The sequence below is a fragment of the Myodes glareolus genome, chromosome 1 (assembly GCF_982192425.1).
Source record: "Myodes glareolus chromosome 1, mMyoGla1.1, whole genome shotgun sequence".
In the NCBI taxonomy this organism is placed as follows: Eukaryota; Metazoa; Chordata; class Mammalia; order Rodentia; family Cricetidae; genus Myodes; species Myodes glareolus.
Window position 1 is genome coordinate 69,456,782 of NC_142026.1, and position 27,975 is coordinate 69,484,756.

At 39.2% G+C, this 27,975-nt stretch overlaps 1 protein-coding gene across 3 annotated transcripts; it reads left to right on the top strand.

Annotated features, from left to right (window-relative positions):
- Positions 1-7: 7 nt before the first annotated feature.
- On the top strand, positions 8-27,943 carry Znf329 (zinc finger protein 329). Of its 3 annotated transcripts, none has more exons than XM_048427743.3 (2): positions 8-600; positions 21,056-27,943. In XM_048427743.3, exon 2 carries the CDS (start codon positions 21,134-21,136, stop codon positions 22,700-22,702), a length of 1,569 nt encoding a protein of 522 aa, XP_048283700.1. In that variant the 5' UTR covers positions 8-600; positions 21,056-21,133; the 3' UTR covers positions 22,703-27,943. The 3 variants fall into 3 exon arrangements, with proteins under 3 accessions (XP_048283700.1, XP_087765130.1, XP_087765123.1); XM_087909004.1 differs by lacking the exon at positions 8-600 and adding an exon at positions 14,043-14,282; XM_087908997.1 differs by lacking the exon at positions 8-600 and adding an exon at positions 14,044-14,220.
- The last annotated feature ends 32 nt before the right edge of the window (positions 27,944-27,975 follow it).

The following is a 27,975-nucleotide window of genomic DNA, read 5'->3' on the forward strand; positions in this document are numbered from 1 at the left end:
GTGTGGGTGTGTGGTTGTGGGACGGACAAGGGATAGGCAGGAAGTGCTGGTCTTAGAGTAGAGGGGAGGAAGTTGGTGTGTGTGTGTGTGTGTGTGTGTGTGTGTGTGTGTGTGTGTGTAGTTGTGTGCGGGAGGTAGAAGACAAACTTAACAATTTCGTGAAGGTTCACAAAGTATAGAAACAGAAAGTCAATAGGCATTGGAATTAAAAGCTTGCCTAAGTTTCTATGAGAAGACAGGCGTCTGCGCCCAGATTTGTAAAGTAGGCAGGGCTGAATGGTCTCGCAACGTAAAGGTGGGATGTGTGGAAACTTGGTGAACATGAACTATGTGAACCATACTAAATGTCCCCTCCAGTTTTCCCCTGCAGAGGAAGGGACATGGAGGAGAACTAAAATTTCCCTCAGCCCCAGGGAGACTAAATGTAAATGTCCACACAGGGTCTGAAGAGATGCGCTGTTACTTGTACCCTACACATGGCGGGGAGGGGAGGTGCAGGTCCTGGTAACGTCGGTGTCCTGTGATTAGGTTTGCTCCTTGTGACCGACTGGATCATATCCAGGAGAAGGGAACCTGAAGTTTGCCGCTGACCATAATCTGGTATGTTTTTTAACTTTCTTGACAGCTCAGAATGACAAAGAACTCTATTGTATTCCTTATACTCTCTAGTATTCTATTCCTAGGGTCTCTTTGTATTCTGTTCTGACTAATGTAGTCTTGTCTTACTTGGGGGTCCAGATACTCTGATGTTCTCTTCGTGGCTATAGTATCCTTCTCCACCCAGGTTTTGTGTATTCTTTTGAGGTTTCTAAATAGGGTCTCAACAACTCTCTGTATTTGTGGTTATGTTGCTTGTCCTTTTTTTTTTTTTTTTAATGCTTTGGAGCCTGTTCTGGAACTTGCTCTGTAGGCCAGGCTGGCCTCAAACTCACAGAGATCTGCCTGTCTCTGCCTCCCAAGTGCATGTGCCACCACCACCTGGCTATGCTGCGTTTTCTTTTTTTTAAAAAATTATTAAGTGTACAGTGTTCTACCTGCATGCATGCCTGCAGGCCAGAAGAGGACACCAGATCTCATTACAGATGGTTGTGAGCCACCATGTCGTTGCTGGAAAATGAACTCAGGATGTTTGGAAGAGCAGACAATGCTCTTAACCACTGAGCCCCTGTGCTACTTATTCTTATGGCCAAAGTAGACTATACATTGTTCTTAATTTTTACTGCAATTAATTTTTATGTATTATATCAACTCAGAGATCATGCTATTTTTATTCTGATGGTGATGGACTTTATATCTTTCTTTCATTTATTCATTCATTCTGGGTCTCATATATCCCAGACTGTCCTTGAACTCTGTAGCCCAATTTAATTCCTCTGCTAGAATCAAAGTTGTATACCATCCTAGTGGGAAAATTTCAGAATCAATGACAGTAAACCAGGCATAGTAAGAACCAAAGATTCATAAGTTAACACTCACATGTGTATGCATAAAAACTTCAATAACTCAAACAATATTAGGATAAAGGGCTTTTTAACAGTAGAATCATAAAAATAAAATATGAGATTCATTTGTTGGGATGTGTAGAGGACCTCTTGTCCTATTTGAGGGTAACTTTTGAGGTGCCTGAGTAAACTTAAATGGATGAAAATGCTTGTATTCTAGAATTAGAAGCCAGTGTCACTTCTTCCCTTCATTACTAGATTCAATAATATTTCCAATATTAATGCAGTGGGGCTTTGGAGGGACTTGGCATCTTGGGCTTTGTTTTGTCCTTTCCCTAAACATGTAAGGGGAGGAGGGAAGGCATCAGCTCCTCCCCTACATAGAAATGATTTGGATTGGATTCAAACTCAAGGAGAAAAGTCCATAGAAATTACTTGTTCAGAAAGTGTGTGTGTGTGTGTGTAAAGGGGACAGGGGAACCATCTAGACAGCCCCAGCAAAAACTTTTAATGACTATATTAGAGTTTTTTAGAGGGATAGAACTGATAGAATGAATCTGTCTTTCTGTCTTGTCTATCCATCCATCTAAAGGATCGTGTGTGTGTGTGTGTGTGTGTGTGTGTGTGTGTGTGTGTGTGTAGGGGGGAGAAGGCAAAGATCAAGAGCTTCCTTCTATGTCCTTTGTATAGGTTGCCAGCAGAAGATGTGGGTGAGATTAAAGGTGGATCTTCTGACCTCAAAAGATCCCAATTAAAAGTGGACCTTCTTACTTCAAATGATTTAGTTAGGAAAGAAAAATCCCTCATAGGTGTATCCAGCCACTTTGGTTTTATTTAATTCCAGATGTAATCTGGTTGACAACCAAGAATAGTCATTATAATGACATTAGACTCTCACAAATAATTCAGGATAATCTTTCTTTCTCAAGATACTTAACACAGTTCCATCTGTAAATGCCTGTGTGCCCATGTGAGGTAATGTGCATACATGCTTATAAGGGTTAGTATAGTCTTCAGAAGAGAAAAGGAACATCATTATGCCCACCATAGGGAAGGCATCCTATACAGACATGCTTAGATTGCACTGGTCATAGATGATGACACATCTACTTCTTAGCTGTGGGAAAGGCAATACCCAGCGTTTTGACATCTATGGGAGGGAGGCGGTGGCAGGGTCTGCTGCACCAAAAGAGAGTGAAATAGCAACAGTCAGTACAGAGGTCAGCTTGAGTGAAACTCATCCGTTCCAGGGGCATCCTCTCAAGTTGAGTTTTCACAGGCCCAATCCGAGGGCATTTTATAGTGTAAATGTCTGGACTTCCTGATAGCAGAAATCTGGAATTGAGCAAAATCTCAATGTCCAGGGAATATTCAGGAAACAAGAACCTTGGCAGAAAGCTTATTGGTAGTGCTTGAAAGGAAAGATGGATTTCCATGGTAAGTAAGGAGAAAGAAAGGCTGAGTATTTCTTTCAAATAGGAAGGAAGACAACATTTCAAAGGATTCTTAGTGAACGAGAGGAGATCTTTAGGGTTCATGTGTGTGACCATTTTACTCATCCCTTCTCAGGGTACCCTATTAGCAGTCCATGGACGAGGATGTCCGACAGTCCAGCAGCAGGGATGAGTCCTCAGTGTAGCCATATGAGTTCATTCTGTTTCCATCGTCACTGCAATTAACCCACAGACCTCTGATCTGAGCCACTCACTGAAAGGTATCTTGATGGCAATTGGGTTAAATGAGTGAGCACAGATTGAGAAGCCTGTCGTTTTGATTAAAGATTTGGAAAATATATTAGGTTGGAAAATGGCCTCTAAAGATGCCAGGCCCTGATCCCTGTAACCTGTGACTGTTATCCTTATGAAGGACCAGAGACTTTGGTGTTTTTTTAATTAATTAATTTATTTATTAAAAATTACCACCTCCCCACCTCCCTTTTCTCTCCCCCTCCCTACCCCCCCCCCCCCAGTCCTAAGAGCAGTCAGGGTTTCCTGCCTCGTGGGAAGTCCAAGGTCTTTCCCCCTCCATCCAGGTCTATAAAGATGAGCATCCAAACAAACCAGGCTCCCACAAAGTCAGTCCATGCAGTAGGATCAAAACCCAGTGCCATTGTCCTTGGCTTCTCAGTCAGCCTTCATTGCCAGCCACATTCAGAGAATCCAGTTTGATCACATGCTCCATCAGTCCCAGTCCAGCTGGCCTTGGTGAGCTCCCATTAGATCAGTCCCACCGTCTCAGTGGGTGGATGCACCCCTCGTAGTCCTGACTTCCTTGCTCGTGTTCTCCCTCCTTCTGCTCCTCATTTGGACCTTGGGAGCTAAGTCCAGTGCTCCAATGTGGGTCGGACCAGAGACTTTGTATATGTATTAAATGTGTTGTAATATGAAGATTATCCTGGATTACTCATTGCAGTCATGTGCCTTTATCAGAGGCAAGCAGAGAGATTTGAATACACAAATACACAAAAGAAAGTGTCGTTACCACAGAAGCAAAGGTTGGGGTTATGTACCCATAAACCAAGAAACTAGAACAACCACCAGAAACTGGTAGAGGCATAGAATTTATTCCTGAATAGTACTCCTGAAGCCTCAGTGTGATGCATAGTCCTGCCAACCCCTTGATTTCAATCAGTGATACTGATTTTATACTTATGGCTTCCAAAATAGAAGAATAAATTTTTTATTAAGGTTTATCTCTTATTTTAAGATATTTGTAGTAATGGAGTTAGAGCAGCCATAGGAATGCAAAACAAGTACATCTTATCTTTGCAGGCAGCTATAATGTAATTAACAACCAATATATGGGCTAGAGAGATATATAGTAGTTAAGAGTGCTTACTGCTCTTTCAGTGGGTCAGGGTTCAATTCCCAACACCCACCTTGTGGCTTACACTTGTTTGTAACTCCAGTTCCAGGGTATTAGACAACCTCTTTTAGTCTTCATGGGGAGGCATGTATGCAAGTGGGTAAAATACCCATATACATTAACAAAAAAGGATAATCAATATGAACACAGTCTAGGGAAAAGATGGAAATTGAGTGTTTGGAGTGATTGCTGACTGCTAGATCATACTGTTGCTTTAGCTATATTGGTGATCTAACTCTCTAAGCATATAAATGAAAAATTCTCTGATGGTGTTAGTCTGAGGTGGGCTAGCTGTTAATAGTTACAGAATCTCACTCATACAAGTGGCAGATCCATTTTTTGGTGTGTGTTTGCTTTTGGTTTGGGGTTGTTTCAAATCGAAGCATGAATCTCTGTGTCGCATTAATTGGGATTTAGTTTTAAATATCTTGTTATTTTAAAATTGTGTGTGTGTTTGTGTGTGTGAATGTGAATGTGCACAAGAGTACAGGTACCTGCAGAGGCCAGAGACTTATTCCCTGGAACTGGAGATTGTAGGTAGTTGTAAAGTTTCCTTGGATGCTGGAAAGTGAGTGAACTTGATCTTTGCAAGAACAATATGCACTGGTAAACACTGAGCTAGCCCCTACGGACTTATTTTATGTGTATGTGTTTGTGTGTTTATGTGCACACGTGTGTGCAGGTGCCCTCGGAGGCCCTGGAGCAGGAATTTGTGAACAGTCTAGTGTGGATGGTGGGACCTGCACTCCAGCTCTCTGACAGAGATAAATGCTTCTAATTGTTCAGCCATCTCTTCAGCCCCGGTATCTAGTTTTAAAATGACTTGGCATGACAGTGCACTCCTGTAATACTACTAGCACTTGGGTCCTAAGGTAGAAGGTTGACAAATTCAAAGTCGGCTTGAGCTTCATATGGAGTTTTAGGCTAGCTTGTGATACATAGTAAGTCCTCACTTCAAAATAATAAACAGTTTTAAAGCTAGGTGGTAGTGGTACATGTTTTTAATCCTAACACTTGGGAGGCAGTAGTAGGCCTATGAATTTGAGGCCAGCCTAAACAGCCAGGGACGGCAAAGATTATACAGAGAAACCTTGTCTCACAAAACCCAAAATCCAACCAAACAATAAGACATAAGAAGTACCAGTCTTTAAAATGGATATATGGAGGCTTGAGAGATGACTCAGTGGTTAAGAGCAGTGCCTGCTCTTCCAGAGGACCTGGGTTTGATTCGTAGCATCCACATTGTGGCTCACAAATTATATAATTCCAGTCTCAGGTCATCTGATGCTCTTTTCTGGCTTCTGGGGGCACCAGGCAGACATACATTCAAGCAAAAAACCAGTACATATAAAATAAGAAAAACATGTTTTTGATATTATATATATATACACACACACACATATATTATATATATATATATATTTGTGACATAGTGTGATATATGATATATATAGTGACAAATACAAAGTCCTCATCTTTTCAGGTCAATGAAATTAATTTTTGAGACAGTGTTTCATGTAGCCTAGGTTGACTTCAAATTACTGTGTAACTCAGATGGCCATGAACTCTTTAGTCTTCTGATCTCCCATGTGCTGACACTGGAAGCCTGTACCATAATACCCAGCTTCAATGGATTTTCTGAAAATCTATTTTTACTTGTGTGTGTGTGTGTGTGTGTGTGTGTGTGTGTGTGCCTGTATGAGTTTATATACACCTCACACATTTGGAAGCCCATGGAAACCAGAGAAGTTGGGTCCCCTGGACCCGGAGTTACAGGGAGTTGTGAACCATTAAGCATAGCTGTTGGAAATGGACTCAGGTCATCTTCAAGAGAAGCAAGTGCTGTTATCTTCTGAATCATCCTCCCAAATCCCCTCAATAGGTTTAAAACATAGAAATGCATATATTTCCCTCACATAGGTAGCAACTGTACACCTTCGAAAACCCTGTACTACTGAACATGAAAGTAGCCAGCATCATAATTATCCCCCATTAGTTTTTTCTTTTCTTGCGTCTGGGTTTTTCACTCATCAGTGTTTTTAAGTTTATGCTAGTTACTGTATCAGTAGTTCACTCTTTAGCTGTTGTGTAGATGTACCACATTTTGTCCCTTCGTTTTATTATTTAAGGACTTTTGGAATGCTCGTAGTTTTCCCTTAGCACTAAAATGTCTATGGACAGCACCACTTTTATATGACTTTTGGGCCCTGGCTCACATATCATTATGAGTTATTGCTGTTATGTTCTCTTAGGGGAATTTCTCCTGGAAAGAAGATAGTTTTTGAATCTTTACCAGCTTGAAAACATTTACTGTCATGTATTACTGCACAAAATTCTAAAAGTAGTGTCCTTTTGTTATTGGAATCCAATACTTAGGATTTCTTTTTTTAAAAAAATTTATTGAGTTTTCTTTCAATTTATCTTTATGTGTGTTTGGCCTGCATATATGAGTGTGCACCACATGCACGCTTGGTGCCTGTGGAGGTCAGAAGATGGTATCAGATCCCCTAGAAGTGGAGTTACAGGAGATTGTGGGCCACCATGTGGGGACTTACACTTGAACCCAGGTTCTCTGGAATAGCAGCCAGTGATCTTGACCACTGAACTACCTCTTCAGCCCCACGATGTCTGAACAGAAACTAATGCTGTGCTTATTCTTCATTTTTCTGTAAGGACTTTTGGTTGATCTTATCGTTATTCGTGGCATATGAACACTGTAAAGCAATGGTACGTCTAATTCTGCTTAGATATTGGCAGTGCTCTTAGGACTAAGAAGTTGCACACCTAAGTAAATAGTGTAATAACACTGATAACACATTGATGAGTTATTATAATCTGTCTGACTTGTTTGCAATGAGAACATATGGAATATACATGGGAAATTGATGGTGTAACCTCCAGCCTTTTTCAAATATTTTAAAATCACATACACATTGATTCTGAAGAATATGCTGAGGAATATATGATATCTGTATGGATTTTCAGGGTTGGTGATTTTCTGAAAGTCTACGATTAGGAAAGCTGTGTTATTTACAGTATTTGCATGTAAGTTGATTATCCATTGCAGTCATTTTATCAAACATTGGTCCTCAGATCAGACCCTTAGTCCCATTAGGTTTGTTTTCAATGTAAAACAAAGGGACATGTAGCAAAGAGCTGCTTGTCTGTGATTGAAGGAAGCCGTGTGGGCAGTCTTCATGCATTTAGGTAATGTATTTGTTTGTGGCCCCCAAATCACTTTAGCTTTTCTCCAACTTTATGATTTATCTCTTGGTGTGGGAAGTCCTTCTATATATGTGTTGCTTTTATTGGTTAATAAAGAAGCTGATTTTGGCCAATGGCTTAACAGATTATAGCCAGGCTAAACGATATCTGTCTGTCTGTCTGTCTGTCTGTCTATCTATCTATCTATCTATCTATCTAGTAGGCAGAATCAAAGAGCCACCATGGAGCCGCCAAAGGGGAAAGACGCGAGCTGCCCGCTGGTAGGCCACAAGCCTCATGGTAAAATATAAAATAATAAAAATGGGTTAGCCAAAGATATAAGAGTTATCTAACAATACACTTAAATGATTTGCCAAGCAGTAGTTTAAATAATGTAGTTTCTGAGTGGTTATTTTGAGTCTGGATAGCCGGAAAGAAGCAAGCGGCCTCCTCCTACAATAATCTCTAATGGCAAATGAAATGGAATTTTGACTCTACTTCCATGTTGATTGTGTCTGATGAGTTTCTCTAACAAATTTCCTGGTTTAAAATAAAAACTGTGTCTTTAAAGGTGTATCTTAATCCCAGTACTCAGAAAGTGGAGGCAGGAGGGTGAACCACGAGGATGAGCACTTCGAAGTCATTCCCTGCTACATAGTGAGTTTGATGTTAGCTTGGGATACATGGAACCTTGTCTCAAAAGAAAATTAAAGCTTCAGTTGAAAGATCACAAAATCAACTTTACTTACAGAGAGTTTCCCAGTATGAATCCTCCTAAATTGAATACCCAGAGCAAGAAGCAAGAATACCAAGAAGCTTTTGTTCATTGATTACACAACATGGTTCTCTCAGTATGAGTTCTCTGATGTTGCCTCCTAAAAGCTGAGTGTTGTCTAAAGCCTTTTCCACAATGACCAATGACTGCCTCCTTCAGTGTCCTTCCCCAGTATGTATTTCATGATGCTAGAGAAGACCAATGTATCCACTTAGAGCGTTTGTCTTCTATATGACTGTTGAAATGTACTGAAAAGAATCTTTTCCTGGGAAAGATTCTTTTACACTTAGCACACTTAAAAAGTCTGACTCCCGAGAGTTCCCTCACAGGTCCAAACGGCCGTGCCTCGTGCAAAAATGTTTTTACATTTATATGAATGCTATCCAGTATGACTTCTCTAATGTCAAAGTATACTTCATGAAGAGATTTTTTTGTTTTTACTCTTGGGATGACTCTAGTGTCTGTCACTAGCCATTCTGTTGAGTCAAAGATGGTAGGAGCTCTGTATAACCATTGCCATATTCCTTACATTTAAATGGGCTCCTCCTCCAGGAATTATCCTGCATGTACTGAGGTTTGTGTTCCATCAAAACAAAAAATTTGGTGCATATATTTAATTTACATGATTTCTAAAAAGCAGAAAGACACCAAGAAAAAAAGGTGGTTGTGGTGGAGCATACCTATAATTCCAACACACAGGAGGGAGAAGTAGGAAGATCAGAAGTTCAATCTGTAATTCATTTTTTAAAATTCAATATATTAGTAGTATTCCATTATTCCCTATTCTCTTGCGGTATATGTAGTAAATAATGATTCTGCATAAAATAAAATTCAGTATATCACATTATTTTTTTCTATTGTAAGATTCTGAAAGTTGGATAGTGTATAGTCCCTAGGTTGTCACCTCCCCACCCCAAAGTAGGGTTCTAATAGAATCTCGAATGTTTATACTTTCAGTGAATTAACTTTTACAAGTGGAGGGCCTTGGAAAAAAAGTGTGTGATTAACTTTTTTGTGAAAGATGTATTTTTAATTATGCATGTATCTTTGTATGGGTACCTGCATGTAAGTCCAGGCGCTAGAAGAGACCAGAATATAATAATATCAGATCCTCTGGAACTGGAGTTACAGGTAGTTATGAGATGTGGATGCTGGGAACCTAAGTTGGGTCTCCTAGTAGAGCAGGAAGTGCTCTTACCTGCTGACCCATCTGGTAGCCCCTAGCTTTTAAAGATATTGCCAGGTTATTTTCTGAGATGACTGGTATCAATTCGGTTTCCCATGAGTAGCTATGAAAGATTGGTAGCTCTTTTAATTTTTCTAGCCTGATAGCTCAAAGTATTTATTTTTGTTATTTTATTTTTTAATTTGATTTTTATTTATTGTTATTTATTATACACATATATATGTATGTGGAAGTCAGTACAATTTTATGGAGTCAATTTTCTTCTGCTTTTACATGTATTCTGGGGAATGACTCAAGCCACCAGACTTGCATGGTCTGCACACTATTTGCTGGGCCATCTTTCTTGTTACTTTAATTATTATTTCCTTCTCTATAAAACAGCCTGATCAGTATTTCATATATTTAGTAACTTTTCTGCTTTCTACTTGGATTTGACCATTCAGTGCCTTTCAGTCCATTCCAGTCTCCATTTGTTGAAGCTGTCTTCCTGTTACATGTTAATGTCTTTTATTGTGTGTCTGTTTTCTTTGTACTTTTATCATTCAATGCTAGGAACATCCAATTCTTCTGTTTATACTTAGTGTACTTTTTATGACATCTATGGTACTTCTGAGAATATATTTGAAGTATATGAGTGTATTATATGACTTGCTACTTTTTAAAAGAAATGTCGTAAGGTTTTGCAAACATGGATACAGTGGGCTATTTTGCAGTATGGTGAAATGGTACAATATGCGTTTTCCAATATGCAACTTGGTGAAAATACATCAAATTGATAGAAACATATATTCTATAATGTTAATATATTAAAACACAATGCTCAACATTGGGGTGTATTTCAATGGTAGAGTGATTGCCAAGCATGTTCAAGGCCCTAGATTCAGTCCCTAACATGTTAATAAAACTACTCCAACATGCATTGGAAGCACTTAAAAAAATCTGTTTTTCAACACTATTGATTTGTACATTTTGCATTTGATTGGTAGTCAAAGATAAGCCTGTTTGGATTTATTTCTACTATATCAATTTTTGTTTGCTATTTCAATTCCGAATCAAATCTATATTGAGGGGCTCCTGCAGTTATCCAGGAAGGGAAGCAAACCTGATAGGAGATGAGAATGAAAACCTGATTCAGACTGACTTTGGGGAGTCTAATGGCAGACAGTTCATCGCCTTCATTGTCAGCTTTTTAAAAACACAGTGCAGTTTGGGAAAAGGTTTCCAAACAAGTCAGTCCAATCAGTTCTGTTCCAGGGGCACAATAAAGCTTAAGGTGTAATTACACAGAGACTCTTTTACAAAGTACATGTGACCATGAGGGTGTATTCTATAGCTAAAAGGCTAGAATCTAATGTGGTCTCTGATATCATAGAGGTCAGCAGACCATAAAAGTACACATGACATCTTCCCTAAGGATGGGTAATGATCAGGGAGGGAAGAGTCTGGGATAATCATTCTGGGGAATTAGGGTGAGGTCTTTCTCCATCAGGTAAAAAAACAGTCACCAGATCATTAATAACCTCCACTCTCAGCTTTCAGGATGCAATACAGATATTTGGTTTTTATCCCGGCTATTGAGGAGACACCCCTGTGTGATTAATATTCCTGATTCTCTTAGTGCTTCTCTGTGAGTGGAAGGACCTTCGTGACTTCAACACTATATTATTTTAGCTCTTTTGTTTTGTTCTGTTTTTTTGTTTGTACAGGATGCCCTGTAGTCCAGGCTTTAAACTCCTGATTGTTCTGCATCCACATCCTGAGTGCCGAGATTACAGAAATGCCTCCAAATGTCCAGCTTTGTGTTTGTTTTCCTTGCAAATGTTATAGCGTCTCATGAATTAACTTATTTGTCTTATTAAGTCAGGGTCTTCTGTATTGTAGGCCATGATGTCCCTTGAGCTCCGGATTCTCCTGCCTTCACCGCCCAAGTGCTGAGACTATATACTACCATGCCCCATTTAATACTTTGTTTGAAATTTTCCACTTTCTCTAGAAAGAATATTTTAAGCTTTGCTTCTGAATTTGATATTTTTCTTTCACTTTATCATCCAGCCTTCGGAAGCTTGTGTTTGAATTGTCTGCTTACAAATTTGAGATTCAAGCTGTTCAGTTACAGAAAACTTTCCATTCTAACCGCAGTTCCTGGGTTTGCTCATTTGGTTTGGGTTAAGGGCATTCGTTATCTCTTACAGCAGTTGCTCTTCCTTTGTGGTGGCTTATGATGGCTGGCTTTCTGCCCCCCCCCCCTCGAAATAAGGTCTCTCTGTGTAACAGTTCTGGCTATCCTGGAACTTGCTTGGTAGAGCAGGCTGACCTCAGACTCACTGAGATCCGTCTGCCTCTGCTTCCCAATGCTAGGATTAAAGACATGTGCCACCACTGCCCAGCCTTTTTGGATCATTTCTTTGCTGGTTGCTGGAGCCTTGTTTTTTTAATGTCCACAACATTGCACACCCTTATTGACTGGGTCATGGTAAATGTCAGGCCAGTGAGTGTGGCAGCTGCACACAAATAGTCATTTATTCTGGGTCTTCCCAGGTGCCTGATATAAACACCTTATTAGTGGAAGCAACAACCTATCTTCCCTCTTTGGTTCTGGGCCAGCTCTTTGAAGTGTGCACAGTTCGGTCAAGTCTAAGATGTCACAGAAAGGAAACCTCTCTCAAAGGAGAACACATATCTAAAGTATGATTCTGGGAAATTCTTTAGTTTTTTTCCTTCTGCTTAGCTTATGAAAAAAAGAAAATAGCTCTTGTCATGGTTCCCTACATCTAATACTTTTCCTAGGTTCACTTGGATACTTGTTTAAATAGAAGAATGAGTCATGGACCATTGTATCCCCCCCCATCCCCATTCAAGAAGTCACCTTCTTAGAAAACCCAACTCAAGAGAGAAGTTCAAATGTAAATAGAAAGAGAGAAAGACAGGTATAGTTTAGGGAACATGTAGTTTAAGTTGAGACGTAGAGTTCAGTACGTCCAGTTGAGGCAGAATATAAAGAAAAGGAATAGTAAGGGGACAGTGGAGGAAGGGGACAGTGGAGGAAAAGGAGCCTTCTCCACTCTGGGAGAAGTCTCATCAACTGAGAATTAAGAGTTCCAGCACAAGTCACCAATTGCTGTAAAAGTTGCCTGTGTGGAGGCTATGTTTCTTTTACATAGAGGTGTTTTCAAATAAGAATGTTAAAATAGGAGTGAGCCAATGGTTAAGGCCTAGGCACATACAACTTCTGAGTTTGGCCTTACTCCTTCCCAGACATGAATCTGCAATTTTCTATTGACCATGCAGACACGACTAAACTTTGTTTACAGTTAACTGCTATGAAACTCTTGTGACCTTGGGTTTACTTTGTCAGTTGTAAACTTTGGTGGACATTGCAACAAAGATCAACAGTGTCCTTACATGAAATCATTACTACTCAAATCAAAAAGTAAAACATTAACAGCTCTTTCCCAGGCGATCTCCCAAATTACAAAGGAGCAGAGCGACATTAGCATATCCTGACCCTTTGTAATTTGTCTCAAGAGGCTAGGTGACCGTCTTCTGTGTGACAGGTGCAAATTGTGGCCTGAAATTCTGGCCGCCATACAATGTAGAAATATGGGTCTGTATAATACGGCCTCTTTAGGTCACACTTTCTAATCCTTTTGAAACAGACATTCAAATATATGTGCCTATGGGGCCAGTGTTATTCAAAAGACCACAGTGGTACATTCCAGCACTAGGGACAAAGATGTAGGACACTTAAAATTTGAGGTCAGACTTAGTGACACAAGACCCAATTATAAACAAAAGTTAAAATAACTCACTAAATTTTTGATCTCTGTTTTATAGAAGTTTGGTTTTGTCTTTTTAAAGGCCAACTGGTTCTCTTTGACAAGTGCTGGGATCACAGGCATGCTCCCTCCACCATGCTCACTTTTAATTTTTCTAAAAGAATTCTGTACATTAACATAAAAGATTGAGAACATTTATTTCCTTTCAATACAGTTTCCAACTGGTTATTACTGATTTTTAGCTACTGATTAAAAAAATTTTGCTAATTATCTAGAATCCTTAGCTGTTTTTAAAAATTGTTTTTAAGGATGTAGCCTGGGTCTGGAGATATGAAGAGAGAGGTTAAGAGCTTTTACTGCTCTTCTGTAAGACGGGTTTAATTCTCAGCCCCCACATGGCGTCGCAATCATCTATAATTCCAGTCCAAGGGGATTTGACACCTTTTTTTATGGGGGGAACACTGCATGCACAAGATGCAGATATATATGCAGGCAATACACATAAATTTTAAAAAATAGATGATTTCCTCCTATGATTGTCAACAAAATAGGTGTATTTGGCTGAATATTAGCATTTTTCCCTTTAAACGTATTTTTGTCAACTTATGTAGTAAATAAGAATAAGACTCATAACAAAATCTTAACATGGGGAGAACTTGGGAGAGACTAATTTGTATCCAGAATCAGCCCTCTCAATTGTGGTAGAAAATGAATATCCGTGAGTCCTCAATGACTTAATTGTATTTATGTAAATAAAGGTGAAGAAACGTTTCTTCCTGTTCGCAATCCCTTGGGTGACAGGTCCAGGCAGTCTGTCTCTTACGAAGTGCAGAGACCAGTCAACAGTGCAAAGCTCTTAAACCAGCACCTCGCTGTCAGAAGGGGCTGGACCTCTAGGATGTGAGCGAATCACGGAACCGGAGTCTGCGCATGCGTGCTCGCCGTGAACATGGCAGCTGCCGGCCGACGACAGTGAGTTCTTCCGCGCCTCGGCGCCGTTCTATGCTTTATCTTCTCCGCCGAGTGTTGTGCGGGTGCGAGTCGGGGAGCGGGGTATTGGCGGGGGTGGCGTGCATAGCGTCTGCGTCGGATTTCACGGAGGCCGTTGGCGTTTCGGGCTCACCGGGAGGGTGTGGCCGGGGATGCTACTGTCCTGGCGGGTGTGCACGCCCCCGGTCAGAGAGGTCCCTTTCTGACTGCTGTGAACGCTCCTCCGCGCTGCTATCGGTGAGGTGGTCCCGGCCCTTTCCTCCCTGGTACTTAGGGGCCCGGTGTCCTTGTCTCGAGCCCGGCCCTTCCGAAGCTTTTGCCGAGATCCTTTGGGCGCCTGGGCCCCCCGGATCTGCCAGTCTCGCGCTGAGTGGACTAGCTGAGTGGACTACTAGATTCGAGTGGGCGTGGATGCTTTCCGTCGAACCTTCTAGGTAGTTTTCCTTCTCTCTCTCTCTCTCTCTCTCTCTCTCTCTCTCTCTCTCTCTCTCTCTCTCTCTCCTACTTGATTCGAGTGGGCGTGGATGCTTTCCGTCGAACCTTCTAGGTAGTTTTCCTTCTCTCTCTCTCTCTCTCTCTCTCTCTCTCTCTCTCTCTCTCTCTCTCGTGTGTGTGTGTGTGTGTGTGTGTGTGTTTATATAATGTTTGTAGTCAGGGAGGATTCCCGCCCCCCATGAGATTTTTAGCTCTTTTGCTATCTCTTCCTTGGTTTTTCAGTGGTTTTATTTTCCTGTAAAAACACGCTTTTGTCTATCTCCCTCCAATAAGTTCCCTCTGTTCTTCCTCTGCCTTCTCTCAGCTTTTGTAATTTCAAAGATTTCACACCCACAGCTAAGCTGCTGGCAGAGTTTAGTAGATCGTGACTAAACCATCCAGATTGTTGAGTTATTAACGTTTTGCTACATTAGCTTTTCTTTCTCTTAAACACGTCTACTGTGTTTTATACACACAATGAGTGTATCAAAGACAGTTGCGATACGAGCATATATTAATATAGTGTGTGTGGGGGCTGGATTACTAGAAGTAATATAGTAGATATTGTGAGACTACATTGAAATTTTTTAGTGAAGAGTCTCTTTAAAATATGAGCATTCTATTTTGTTTTTTGTCTTCCATGAGAGCAAAGGAGCATAGGTATTCTACCAACTTCCAGTGGCTACACCACTGAAAAAAATGTTACTCTTGTGGTGGGGGTTAGAGAGACTTGGTGATTAAGAACACTTACTGGTCTTCCAGAGGACACGAATTTGGTTTTCAGCACCCAAGTCTTGAGACATACAGTCACCTGTAATTAAAACTCCAAGGTACCCAACGCACTGTTCCGACTTCAGAAAGCATCCAACATAGATGGCATTCACTCATGTGGGCACACACATGCACATAATAAAAATAAATCTTACAAAAAAAGAAAAAGAAATCTCTATCTTCGCCAATAACCCTTAACTGCCCATTACATGGCAATTACTTGTATATATTTTATTTTTTAATTTTTTAAAAATATTTTAACTTAATAATAAAAAAATGACACATACTGAGTTTGGAAGAAAAATGTCTTCTTCCCCTTCTCTTGTAAATAAACATTCATGTTTATTTTTTTCCTTTGTTCTGAGCCTTTGATCATATGGTCTACTCAGTCCAATCCAGACAGTTTTCTGCAAAGAAACCTTACTGGGATGAGCTTGGTATGTTTTAGTTTTTATTTTTTTTTAAAATTAAAGATTTATTTAATTTATGTATATGAGTGTACGTATATGAGTACACGTATCTGTGTGTACGCCTTTATGACAGAAGAAGGCATCAGATCCGACTGTAGATGGTTGTGAGCTACCATGTGGTTGCTGGGAATTGAACTTAGGACCTCTGAAAGAGCCGCCAGTGCTCTTAACAACTGAGCCATCTCTCCAGCCCCTGTATGTTTTATTTTTTAAAAATAGTTTTGGTTCAAGATTCATTTCAGGATTATGTGTGGCGTTGTCTTTTCTTTCTTTCTTTTCTTTTTCTTTTTTCTTTTTTGGTTTTCGAGATAGCGTTGCTTTGTAGCTTTGGAGCCTGTCCTGGAACTAGTTCTTGTAGACCAGGTTGGCCTCAAACTTACAAAGATCCCCCTGCCTCTGCCTCCTGGGTGCTGGGATTACAGGTGTGAACCACCACCGACCGCCTGGCTCTAAGTTGTCTTTTTAATCACCTTCAACTATTGATGCTATTTCTACTCTATGATCGTTTTTAGTGTTTTGACAGGAATGTTTTTTAAAAGACATAGCTGGTTATCTTGTAGGGTGTGCTTCTGTTCAGTTCATACTGACATTAAATTCTTCTCTTGTTTTGCTGATAGTTACCTGAGTAAAATATGTCTTGGAGTCATGTCAAGTTGGTAGTGGTTAGTCTTTGATCATGTGGTTAAAGTGCTTGCTGCCATGAGTAAATCATTCTTAGGGGTGCTAGTTTAATTCTTTGCTTTTTTGATTTTCAAAAGCCAAGATTCATAGTGTATTACTTATTTTCATATAGTTAGACATTTTGGGTTTTTTTGGAGTATGTTTTGTGTACTTCATTATTTAGAGAAACTTCTTTATCCTAGCAACTTGAATAACTCTTTAGCTCTGTATTTTGCTTTCTGTATTTTTGTATGTGTCTTTCTTAGGTCTGTGTTTTACCTTAAGTGTGTGTGTGGTTTTGAACCAAGCACCTTGTATGTGCTAGGCAATCACTGTCCTTAAGCTACATCTTTCATGCTTATGTTAATCATTTCAAGGTTTATGGAGATCCCTCCTCCGTAAGTTTTTTCTCTGTCATTTTATAAACGTGTGTGTGAGAATTTGTATGAATTAGGACTTAATTCTATTTTTCTCATCTGAAAAAACAGTAAAAGAAATATACACTTTTGTCAGGCATGGTGATGCCTGCCTGCAATCCCAGCACTTGAGAGAGGAGCAGTTCAACATAAGCTAGCACAGTCTCATAACTGTTCATTTCTTTCTCAGAAATTTAATGTGCCAGCTGGTGAGTAGGCCAATAGATCTGATCTTCGTGGATTCAGTACACTTAAAAAGTAACAGTAATAACAAAAACTTGTCTGTGTGGGCATACCCTGTAGTTTATCCTCTTAAGGTATACAGTTCAGCATTTCTGTTGCTGTTTTTGTTTAAGACAGGGTCTCTATGTAATCTTGGCTGGCCTGGAATTTGCTGTATAATCCAGGCTGGCTTTGAACACAGAGATCCACCTACCCCCGCCTTCTGGTTGCTGGGATTAAAGATGTATGCCACCATGCCTGGCAATTTTAGAAATTTTCTTCAGTCCTCCCCTCCTTCCAAAGAAAACCCATACTCATTAGCTACCACTTTTATTGGCTCCATCTCTTTGCCTGTAGCTTTTTTGTATGTTTTAGAGATTCCATAGAATTAGTTGTAGAATCTGTGTCCTTTGTGTCTGATTTTTTTTGACTTAGGAAACATCTTCAAAATTCATGTATTTGCTCTTTGTTCGGTTTTGTAGTTTTGTAATACTCTCTGAATTTTTGTTTCTTCAGTGTATTTTGTTTTGGATGTCACAAATAATATTGTGAAACTTTAAAAAAAATAGATGTATGTTTTTCTGTCTTGTGGAATAGTTACATAGAAACGGGACTGATCGCAGCATCTTAGTGAATATGAAGTGAAACCTCGTGTTGCTTTGATTTGAATTTTTCTCATAGCTAGTAATATTGGGCATCTCTTCTTTTGTTTATTGTTCATTTGCAAGCTAGGAAGTGGCCCCTTTCCCATATCTGACAATGGTTTTGGACTTTCCAGACTCTGGGACTATGAGCCATGAAGCTGTTGTGTATTTGAATTCAGAAAGCAAGCTAAGATAAGAAAGATCTCTGCTTTGTTCATTTAAAAATGTGGATTGTTGTATTTGTTTATTTATTCAGGGACAGGGACGGGGCATGGTTTCCTTTCAAGTGTTGGATTATAGGTGTGGACCACATGTCTGTCTCATTTTATTATTGGCTCTGAGTTCTAGCTATATTCTAGATACAGTATCTCTCATCTGGTGGGTGACTTTTGACTTTGTTGGTTATATTTTAGGCTATGATAAAATAAATATTAGTTATAGGTGGAATTAATTAAAAAATTCTTAAGGTAGTTACCCACCCTATTCACAAGACAGTCAGACCTTAAATTTTTTACTTTTTATTTTAGTTTTATGTGTATGGATGTTTTGTCTCTGTGTGTAACTGTAACATGTACATGGTGCCCACTGGGAACAGAAGGTCTTGACCCTCTGGGACTGGAGTTAGAGGTAGTTCTGACCTTCATGTGGGTCATCTTCAAAAGCAGTAGGTGCTCTTAACTGTTGAACATCTCTCCAGCCCCTAGTTTTACTTTTAGGTCCTCTAATATTTCTTGGAATATTTTTTTTCATTTTGGACACATAGAGATTGTATATAAATGAGGTATCGCGTGAGAAGTGAACTCACTAGCATTCTGGTTTTTTTTTTTGTCAAGCTAATAGTAGGTGGTAAAAGTATGATTATATAAAATGCCTCAAATTTTCCATGTTCAAGTATGTTTTCCACCTTCTTTTGGTAAGGTGGCAAAAATGATGACCAAGCTTGAGTGTTCTTTTTAGTGGAAGTACGAGGAGCATATTATGTTGTTCTGGAGCATTGCTCAGTGGGAATTTGTGACTCATCCAGACGAGTTTAGGAGCCATAGATAATTGTGTTTTAGCCAACAGCCATTCTAGGAACACCATACTTTACCCACAGCTGCACTTGTGGTTTTGTTATTCATATTAGTATATACCATCAATTCGTCATGACAACTTGGAGAAAATCCATCTCTAAGGTTGAGGCCCCCATGACTAATTAACCTGCTACACAGTATATTTTAGGATATCCAGGAATTCATCATTGTTACTGTTTCTGATGTTGGGGCTGGAACATAGGGTCTAGACAGGCTAGGTCAGCACTCTTCCAATATACACTCCTAGCTCTGTGGTCTTCTTTTTTCACAGTAAGTGTTAAAAAACAATACTTTCTGTCCAAGAACTAAGTTCACTGCAGCCTCTTTTGTCATGGTTTGTGATAATAGCATTTTTATTCTTCTTTCTTAGAGGTGTTTTCTTATTTTTATCAAGGTTTTTAGATCCATCACTAAAAAATAGGTTATCACATTAACACTTTTTCAAAGAAATGCAGGTTTGTTTTACCTACGGTTTTTTTTGTATTTGGTTTTCTTCTGTTGACTGGTTGTTAGCTTGACTGTACTGTATTCCGTAGACTGGTCTTTTATGCTGTTGTCTGGCCTTTGCTCAGTATGTTCTTTGATCTGTTTTGTGGTCATGTTAAGCAAATATTTCACATGTGCTTAGAAAACATTTGACTTTCAATGTGCATGGCTTTTCAACCAGCTGTTTGATAAGGCTAGTTATTGAAAATTGTTGCTGCTTGTCTTTGTCCAGCAGTTTTTTTTTTTGAATTTCCTGTTTTCAAAGGAAATAAGCCTCTTGCTGTGTTTGGATATATTGATTTCTTCTTCCTTTTGAGGATGCTTTATCTGTTTTGTTGCATGTTACTGCTGTTGTATTGTACTGTGATCTTTATCTGGCAAACACTTGATCTTGTTTTTTTCTTGTTTTCAGCATTGGATTTATCCATTTAGCATTTCTCTTTCTTTCTGTTCCCTCCTTTCTTTAGTCCCCCTCTTTTTGAAGAATGTCTTTGCTTTTCTGAATTTGTTTTATTTTACTCTCACTCCTGAATCTTGGCGAACCTGGTAGTTTTCCCTTTAGTACTTTGAAGGAAACTTTCCATCTCTTTTGCTCTTTCTACTTTGCTATTAAGTAATCGTGACCATCACATTAACTTTCATTTGTACCATTACTGTTCTGTCTTTTCTCTTCTTTTCTTTTAAGATCATTCCATAGTGGGCTGGAGAGACAGTTCAGTGGTTAAGAGCATTAGCTGCTCTTGCAGAGGACCTGGGCTTAGTTCTTAGTCCTTACGTGGTGGCTCACAACCGTATGAAACTCTCTCCAGGCACTAAACATGTGTGTGGTACACAGATATGCTTGCACAGAAAGCACCTATACATATAAAGTAAAAAGTTGAAAAAGAGATCATTTTATAGGTGTGTATTGATATTCATTTGTTCTTATTTTCTGAGGTAACTATGATTAGATTTGCATGATGAAAGGGAAAATAAAGAAAATAGATTTATGTTTTATTAGTGGATACCAAACTATCCATCTATGCTGACTGACTAATTTACAGCTTTTAACAAACGTGTGCAAATCTGAGCTTTATGTTATCATACTTTATTTATTTATAGATAGGGCTTTACTGTTTAACCCTGGCTGATTTGGTATTTGTTATATAGAGTAGACTGACCTCATTCTTATGGCTTTCCCTCCTAAGTGCGGCATTTACAGCACTGGTTTATAGCGCTAGGTTTTCTCTTTCCTCGTATGATATGCGTTGACCTCCAATGAGGGGTATTGGTGATAGAGGACAAGAAGGCAGTGACCAAGATCGTATTTGAGAATGAACAGAGATGTCTGGCTTCCCTTCTCCCATATACTGAGTTAATTATTTTTGTTTTATTTATCCTTACATGGTATTCCTTTGACCTGTTCTCTGAGAGTATTACAATGTAATGTCACTTCTTTTGAACCTGCACTTAGCTTCAGCCTTGGCACTCATTCAAACTCCCTATTTTACAGATATGAATTTGAAAATGAAAACAAGTAAAATATACTTTAGCCCATTATCATTTTTCATTTTCTCCCAAATATATCTGTTTCCTTAATGTATCTTTTTCTTTCTTTTCAGTATGGAACATGGGACTGAACAATAATAGCTCAGAATGTTTCTGAAGAAGAAGAAGAAGAAGTTTCCTTTGAGGTAGAAATGGAAGAATTTAAAAGAGAGGGACTCTGCTTCTCCATTTTAGGTGGCAGTTGGAACTGTGAGAGCCAGGAAAGAAATATGAGGCAGTCTCCTTTAATTGATGAGAAAACAGGGGTTCAGGAAGCAAATTGTGATGATCGTGGTGTGGGGGAGCATTTGAGTACAAGTCCAGCTCTTCTAGAATCTCAGAAAGTTCCTACAACAAATGGCTTTCATGTTCATAACTTAGATATTAAAACTTTTGATTGTGATCAAACCTTCCATAGTTGTCCCCAGAGTTATACAGCTAAGGAAACTGGTGATGGTGATGCTTGTGAAAAAGCCATCCATCCTTCCATGGAAATCACTCAACTTGTAAGAAACCAAATGAAAGACAAACCCTATAAATACACAGAAAGTATTAAATCTCTAAACCACTTTACTACTCCCCTTTGTGACAAAAAAATTAAGAAAAGAAGCAAAAAATTTTACAAAGGTAAGGACTTTGGGGATATTCTGGCCCTGAGCTCATCTCTTAATGAAAAAAGAAGTCATTCCATTGAGAAACCCTTTAAATGCACTGAATGTGGCAAATGTTTCAAACGGAACTCTTCTCTTGTTTTACACCATCGAACTCACACTGGCGAGAAACCTTATACCTGTAGTGATTGTGGAAAGTCATTCTCCAAGAACTACAACTTGATTGTCCATAGAAGGATTCATACAGGAGAGAAACCTTATAAATGCAGCAAATGTGGGAAAGCTTTTAGTGATGGATCAGCTCTGACACAACACCAGAGGATCCACACCGGCGAGAAGCCTTATGCCTGTCTAGAATGTGGAAAAACTTTCAACAGAAATTCATCCCTTATTTTGCATCAAAGAACTCATACAGGGGAAAAGCCGTATAGGTGTAATGAATGTGGGAAACCCTTCACTGACATCTCTCACCTTACTGTACATCTACGAATCCACACCGGCGAGAAGCCTTATGAGTGTAGCAGATGTGGAAAGGCTTTCCGAGATGGCTCATACCTCACTCAGCACGAGAGGACACACACTGGAGAGAAACCTTTTGAATGTGTAGAGTGTGGGAAATCCTTCAATCGCAATTCTCACCTCATTGTACATCAGAAAATTCATTCTGGGGAGAAACCCTATGAATGTAAAGAGTGTGGGAAAACTTTTATTGAGAGTGCGTACCTCATCAGGCATCAGAGAATTCACACTGGTGAGAAGCCCTATGGTTGTAACCAGTGTCGTAAACTCTTCAGGAATATTGCTGGACTTATCCGGCACCAGAGGATTCATACTGGTGAGAGGCCTTATGAGTGTAATCAGTGTGGTAAAGCTTTTAGGGATAGTTCCTGTCTGACCAAGCATCAGAGGATTCACACTAAGGAGACTCCATACCAGTGTGTGAAGTGTGGAAAGTCCTTCAGGCAGAACACTCACTTGGTAGTACACCAGCGACTTCATAACAGGGAGGGTCCCAGCCAGTGTCCTCAATGCGGGAAAATATTTAGAAGGAGCTGGTGTCTTGTCCGACATCAGAGAACACACCTTGAAGAGCAGCCTGTGGAAGCATAAGTAACGTTGGCCAAACTTTCTTGAATGAACAAAGGAGAGGTGTCTTCAGATATGATTTCCCTTGTTAACAGAAAAGAATTTGAGTATTAAATGTCCTATAATCCCATTAATTCTGTTATTAGGGAAACTCCTGAAGAGGTAATCAGTGTAGAAAAGGCTTCAGGGATGATTCAGCCTGTACCAAATATGTAGTGCAGACACTGAAGTAGAGCACCTGGAAGTGAGGGAGATATTTCCCTAGAGAGACCCGTCTACCTTTACATCAGGTTCCTTAAACTGGAAAGAACCTGTGAATGCATTCAGTACGTAATCAATAGGAGGCATCTTTAATAGTGAGTATCATCTCACTGTATATAAGCAAATGCTTAGTAGACTCCAAGCTTTTAAGTGTAATTAGGAAGAAAGCTTTTGTCAGGAGTTTTTACTGTCTTTCCTGTTTGAGCAAAGGCATAGTGGTGAGAGATCTCACACACGTGCCACTACAGCCACAGTGTGTAGTTGAATTTGCTGTTCAGATGTGCTTGTGTTTCATAGTGCTGCCAGAACACTGAGGACTCTTAGTGAGCTGAAACTGGATGTAGGAGTTGTTTGTGATTGAAGTTTTCCCTTTTAAGACTAAAGTGCTCTCCATGATGGAAAGGGTTGCTTCTAAGAAATAGGATCCATTGCTTTAGTTGTTGAACAAGAAAACATTGAATTATTGTATTTCAGTTATCACTTGCCTTCACCATTGATGATCATTTAGGACACTAATTTGTTTAGAGTTAAGGTCCTTTGAAGCAAAATCTAAAGATTTTGTTGCAATACGAAAAATGCTTAGATCATTACAAAAGAAGGCATAAAATAGATTATTATTACAGTCATGTTAAGAGTGTTCATATTAGGTTAGCAATGGGTGATGGAAAAAATTAATGGCTTTCTTAGGAGACTACATTTGTATAATTTTTCCTTTTTATACATTTTTATATAACTGATAGTGTATATAAAAGTGAAGCTAAAAGGAAAGGAATTTGGTGTTTTTCATGAACCTTTCCCAGTGAATAGAGGCCAAAGATATTGTTAGACATTATAAAGGCTAGATCATGGTTACAGGAAGCTGTAAGCATCTACAGGTGTATATAGACAGAACTTTCTCTGGAATCAGCGCATCCTGAGCCTAGAATCATTTCTTCTGGAGCTTATATTGTAAAGACTATGGCATTGTGGAGGGAGAGGCTTATCACTCTGAGGATAGGGAGGAGAAAGTTAAAGAAAAATCTGGAATAATCCAAGCACGTCCTTTCTCAGTGCACTACTGGCTAAATGAAAGCTATACAATTTGTTTGACAGCTTCAAAGTCCTGTGAGCTGATCTGGTAATATTGACTTGATCCTGTATTTTCTGGTTCCTGTGGAGGGAGACTTATAAGTCTATTCTGAGATGATTAAAGCTGTTGAGTAGATTGATAAGGAAGTCAGACATCTCTGTCTTCTGTATGGATGCCCTTCTTTGACAGGAAGAACTGTCACATGATGGGGATGGAGAGATAGTGGTGAAGAGCACTTGTTATGCTTGCAGAGGACCTTGGTTTGGTTCCGTGCACCCACATGGTGGAAAAGCTATTGGTGCCTAGTAGATAGAGGCCAAAGATACTGTCGGACTCTTACAAAGATAGCCCTTGAAACAGTTCATCTTAGAATATTGAGTGCTGAGATTGACTTATATATATTTCTTTTGTATACTTTTCAACCTCATCATTTGAAAAATTGGTCTCATGTTCCCATGATAGATACAATCATTTATAACTTACAGATCGTCTCTATATAGCAGTGGTTCTCAACCTTCCTACTGCTGTGACTCTTTAATGCAGTTCCTCATATTGTGGTGACTCCCAACCATAAAATTGTTTTCATTACAACTTCATAACTATAATTATGTTACTGTTATGAATTGTAATGTAAAGATCTGATTTCCAATGGTCTTAGGTAACCCCTCGGCCGTTTAACCCCCAGGGGTCATGACATACAGGTTGAGAACTGCTGCCGTATAGGGTTAGATGTCTCTAAGACATATGAAAACTCCTAGTGGACTGTCTACATCACTCAAGGGCTGGACACTTGGTGTCTGTTACTCTCAAGTAAAACATGAGTGTGCCACAGTGTTAATATTAGCAGTGTCCTTGCTTTCTGAGTCTGCATTCTAGATTCTGGAATAGGAAATTAGCACCAGACCAGCCATGGTCTGAGGGCAAGCACCCCAAGGAGGAGGTGTCAGCTGTGAAATTGTAGTGAGTCCACATGGGCTCTGTGTGATGTGTGAATTGTTTCCCCTTGCTCTTTTCTAAAATTATTGGTCTCAAATGACCAAGAATAAGTACTATAATGAAAATAACTACTCTAAAGAAGATGAATACTTCTGACTAAAGAGGAAAAGGTGAGATTTGAATTGGGAGAGTTCCAGGTGACTTCTAGTGCAGCCTGAGCGATTGTTGATGTTAGGCCTGAGTGACTGGGGAGTAGGACAGAGAGGAGACTAGCCTGGACTATCAAGATAAGTCCCATTTAATCACTCAGACCCTGAATAGGCAGAGAACGTTGACTGGAATCAGATATAGAAAGTGAAGGTAGAGTATTTCAAAGAATGATCATTTACTTTACTTTTTCTGTCTTTGATGAGCTTTTAATTTACCCGTTTCTGGCTTTAATGCTGGAATGTCCACAATGTGGGTAGCTTCTGAAAGCCAGAGAGGCAAGAAAATGGATTCTCCCCTAGAAGAACCTATTCCTGTTCTTCCTACTCTTATTAGTCTAGTGTAAGTGAATTGATTCCAGTCTTAAATGAAGAGAACTGGTGTGTGGTTTTAAGCCACAGTGTTTGTGATAATTTATTGTATTATCTATAGGTGATGGCCCTCACTAGTTTTTTTAGACTCCTGATAGAAGTGTTTTGTGTGTGTTCTCTTAGCCAGCAAGTTAGTAAACCAACCCCTTCCACTCCATACCCATAAAAAAAGTTTAATAAGGAAAAAAGAATTCTGTTGGCTCTGGCTTCTGTCCTTTCACCATTTTAACAGCCCTGATTTTTAGTACTGGTTTAGAGAATTAAATCCTATGAGGTGTGATGGAGCAGAGACAAGAAGATCTCTTGTGAATTAGAGGCCAGCCTCGTCTACCTAATGAATTCCAGGACAGCCAAGGCTACAAGTGAGACCCTGACTGAAACAACAAAAATTAATAATAAGTTAAAAATAATAAATTTAAAAAATTAATAATAAATCCTGTGAATGAGTAGGAAAGATAAAGAATAGATTTCCCTTAAGTTTACTCCCACCCACCCCCACAGACTTAGGTGGCCAAGAAGGTAAAAGCATCATAAAGCATGTCTACAGTCTAAGAATGCAATGTCTAGAGCTGATTTTGGGAGCATTTATAATTATAGCCACTGTCTTAATAGTTTCTACTAACCCACATTGTTTTGATGCTAAAGTTATCAGTGCTCAAGTGTGGCTGCAGATTGTTCATTAGATTGGTCCAACTTCATGTCTCTTTTAGTTCAGCAGCTGCAATGCTGTCAGAGTTGTTACTATAGCAGAAAGCTGAACGAGGTGTTTACAATTGAGCAGGGAAGGATACAGGTATGTATCATGTATCAGATGGTGGTTGATGCCTGGGAGAACAATAAAGCTGGGGAAGGGGATGGGAGGTATGTGTTGTATAGAAGTGATTACAGTTTTGGAAACAGGTCAGAGAAATTCTCACTGAGATGATTCATAATGACCTGTGAAATATGAGGGAAGGAGCCAGTAGTTACTTAGGGAAGAAATATTCTTACAGAGGCAAGAACATACTGTATTTGAGGAACAGCCAGGAGACCATTGATTGTGATTAGAATGGATGATGTGAAATGGGGCCAGGGATGTAATAGAGAGCCATTAATTAAAATACTGTTGCCATGCCAAAAAAAAAAAGAGAGATTTTGAAGACAACTGTGATAACCTGTATAACTGTTGAAGGTACTCTCCCCAAGGATGTATTGCACATCTCCAGCCCTGTGAATTTTGGCTTGATCATTCATTTCCTTTCATAGTGAAAGGCAGTTGCATGTGTGACATGCAAGGGGTGTGATGTCATGCAGCAAGAGGTTAGGATTTGGGGGGGAGAAACCTTCCATCATGTCAGTTACAGGCGGGAGCTGTTAAGCCGTAAATGGTATTTCTTTATGAGCAGTAATTAAAGAAGAGGGTTTATTGTAGAGGCAGGTGTCGAGAACAAAACTTAGCAAAAGAAAGTTCATTTGCAAGAAAACATCTGTGACTCTGAAAGATGTTTTCAGAATTACAAACCATCAAGTTCAAGAAGAAAATAACTAATATATAAGTATATGCTTGTATCTAGGCTTGATAACCACAGACATTCAGCATTAATGGTCATTTCTGATAAACAAATATTCAAGTTTTTAAAATTAAGTGTTCTGTTCAGTGGCTCTTAGTATTCTCCCTTAAGGTTGTTCAGTCACCTCCATTCTGTAATTTCAGTACATTTTTCATTAACCACAGCAAAGACTTTTGTACCTGGTAGCATTTTTTCTGCTCCTGAGACCCTGGCAACCGCTGATCTATTTTCAGTGTGTATTTGGAATTCTATACATTGCATGTCCATAGAAAAATAAAACATATGGCCCTTTGTCACTAATTCATTTCATTTGGCATATATTTTCCAGGTCATGTTATACTAGGAATCCTTTTTGTGGCTGAAAAATATTTCACCATATGATTAAAACCATATTTTGCGTATTGATTGATGGACATTTCAGCATGTACTTTTTGACTGTTAATAATATTGTTTTGAACAAATATACAAACTCATGTGCCAATACGTTTTCAGTAATCTTGGGTAGATCCTTAGTGGAATTGCTTGGTCTTTGCCTTTTGAGGAACTGATGTCAATATCACTTGAAACATTTTATGTTTCTACCAGTGATGTATGACTGCTCTGACTTCTTACCATGTCCTTATCAAATTTATTATTTTTTTGTTCTAGTGGTGTGAAGTGTTATCTTGTGATTTGGGAGTTTTTTTTTAATATAGTTAAAATTGATACCTTATCCCACAGGTCAGCATTTTTTCCTGCAAGGGCAACAGTATTTTAAACTGTGTACTGCACTACTCAACCACATGTGACTGCATGTGGAAGTAGCTATTGATGATTTGTAAGCAAACCAGTGTGGATGTGTCCAATAAAATTTTATTTATGGACTCTGAAACTTGAATTTCCTGTCATTTTCACTGTGGAATA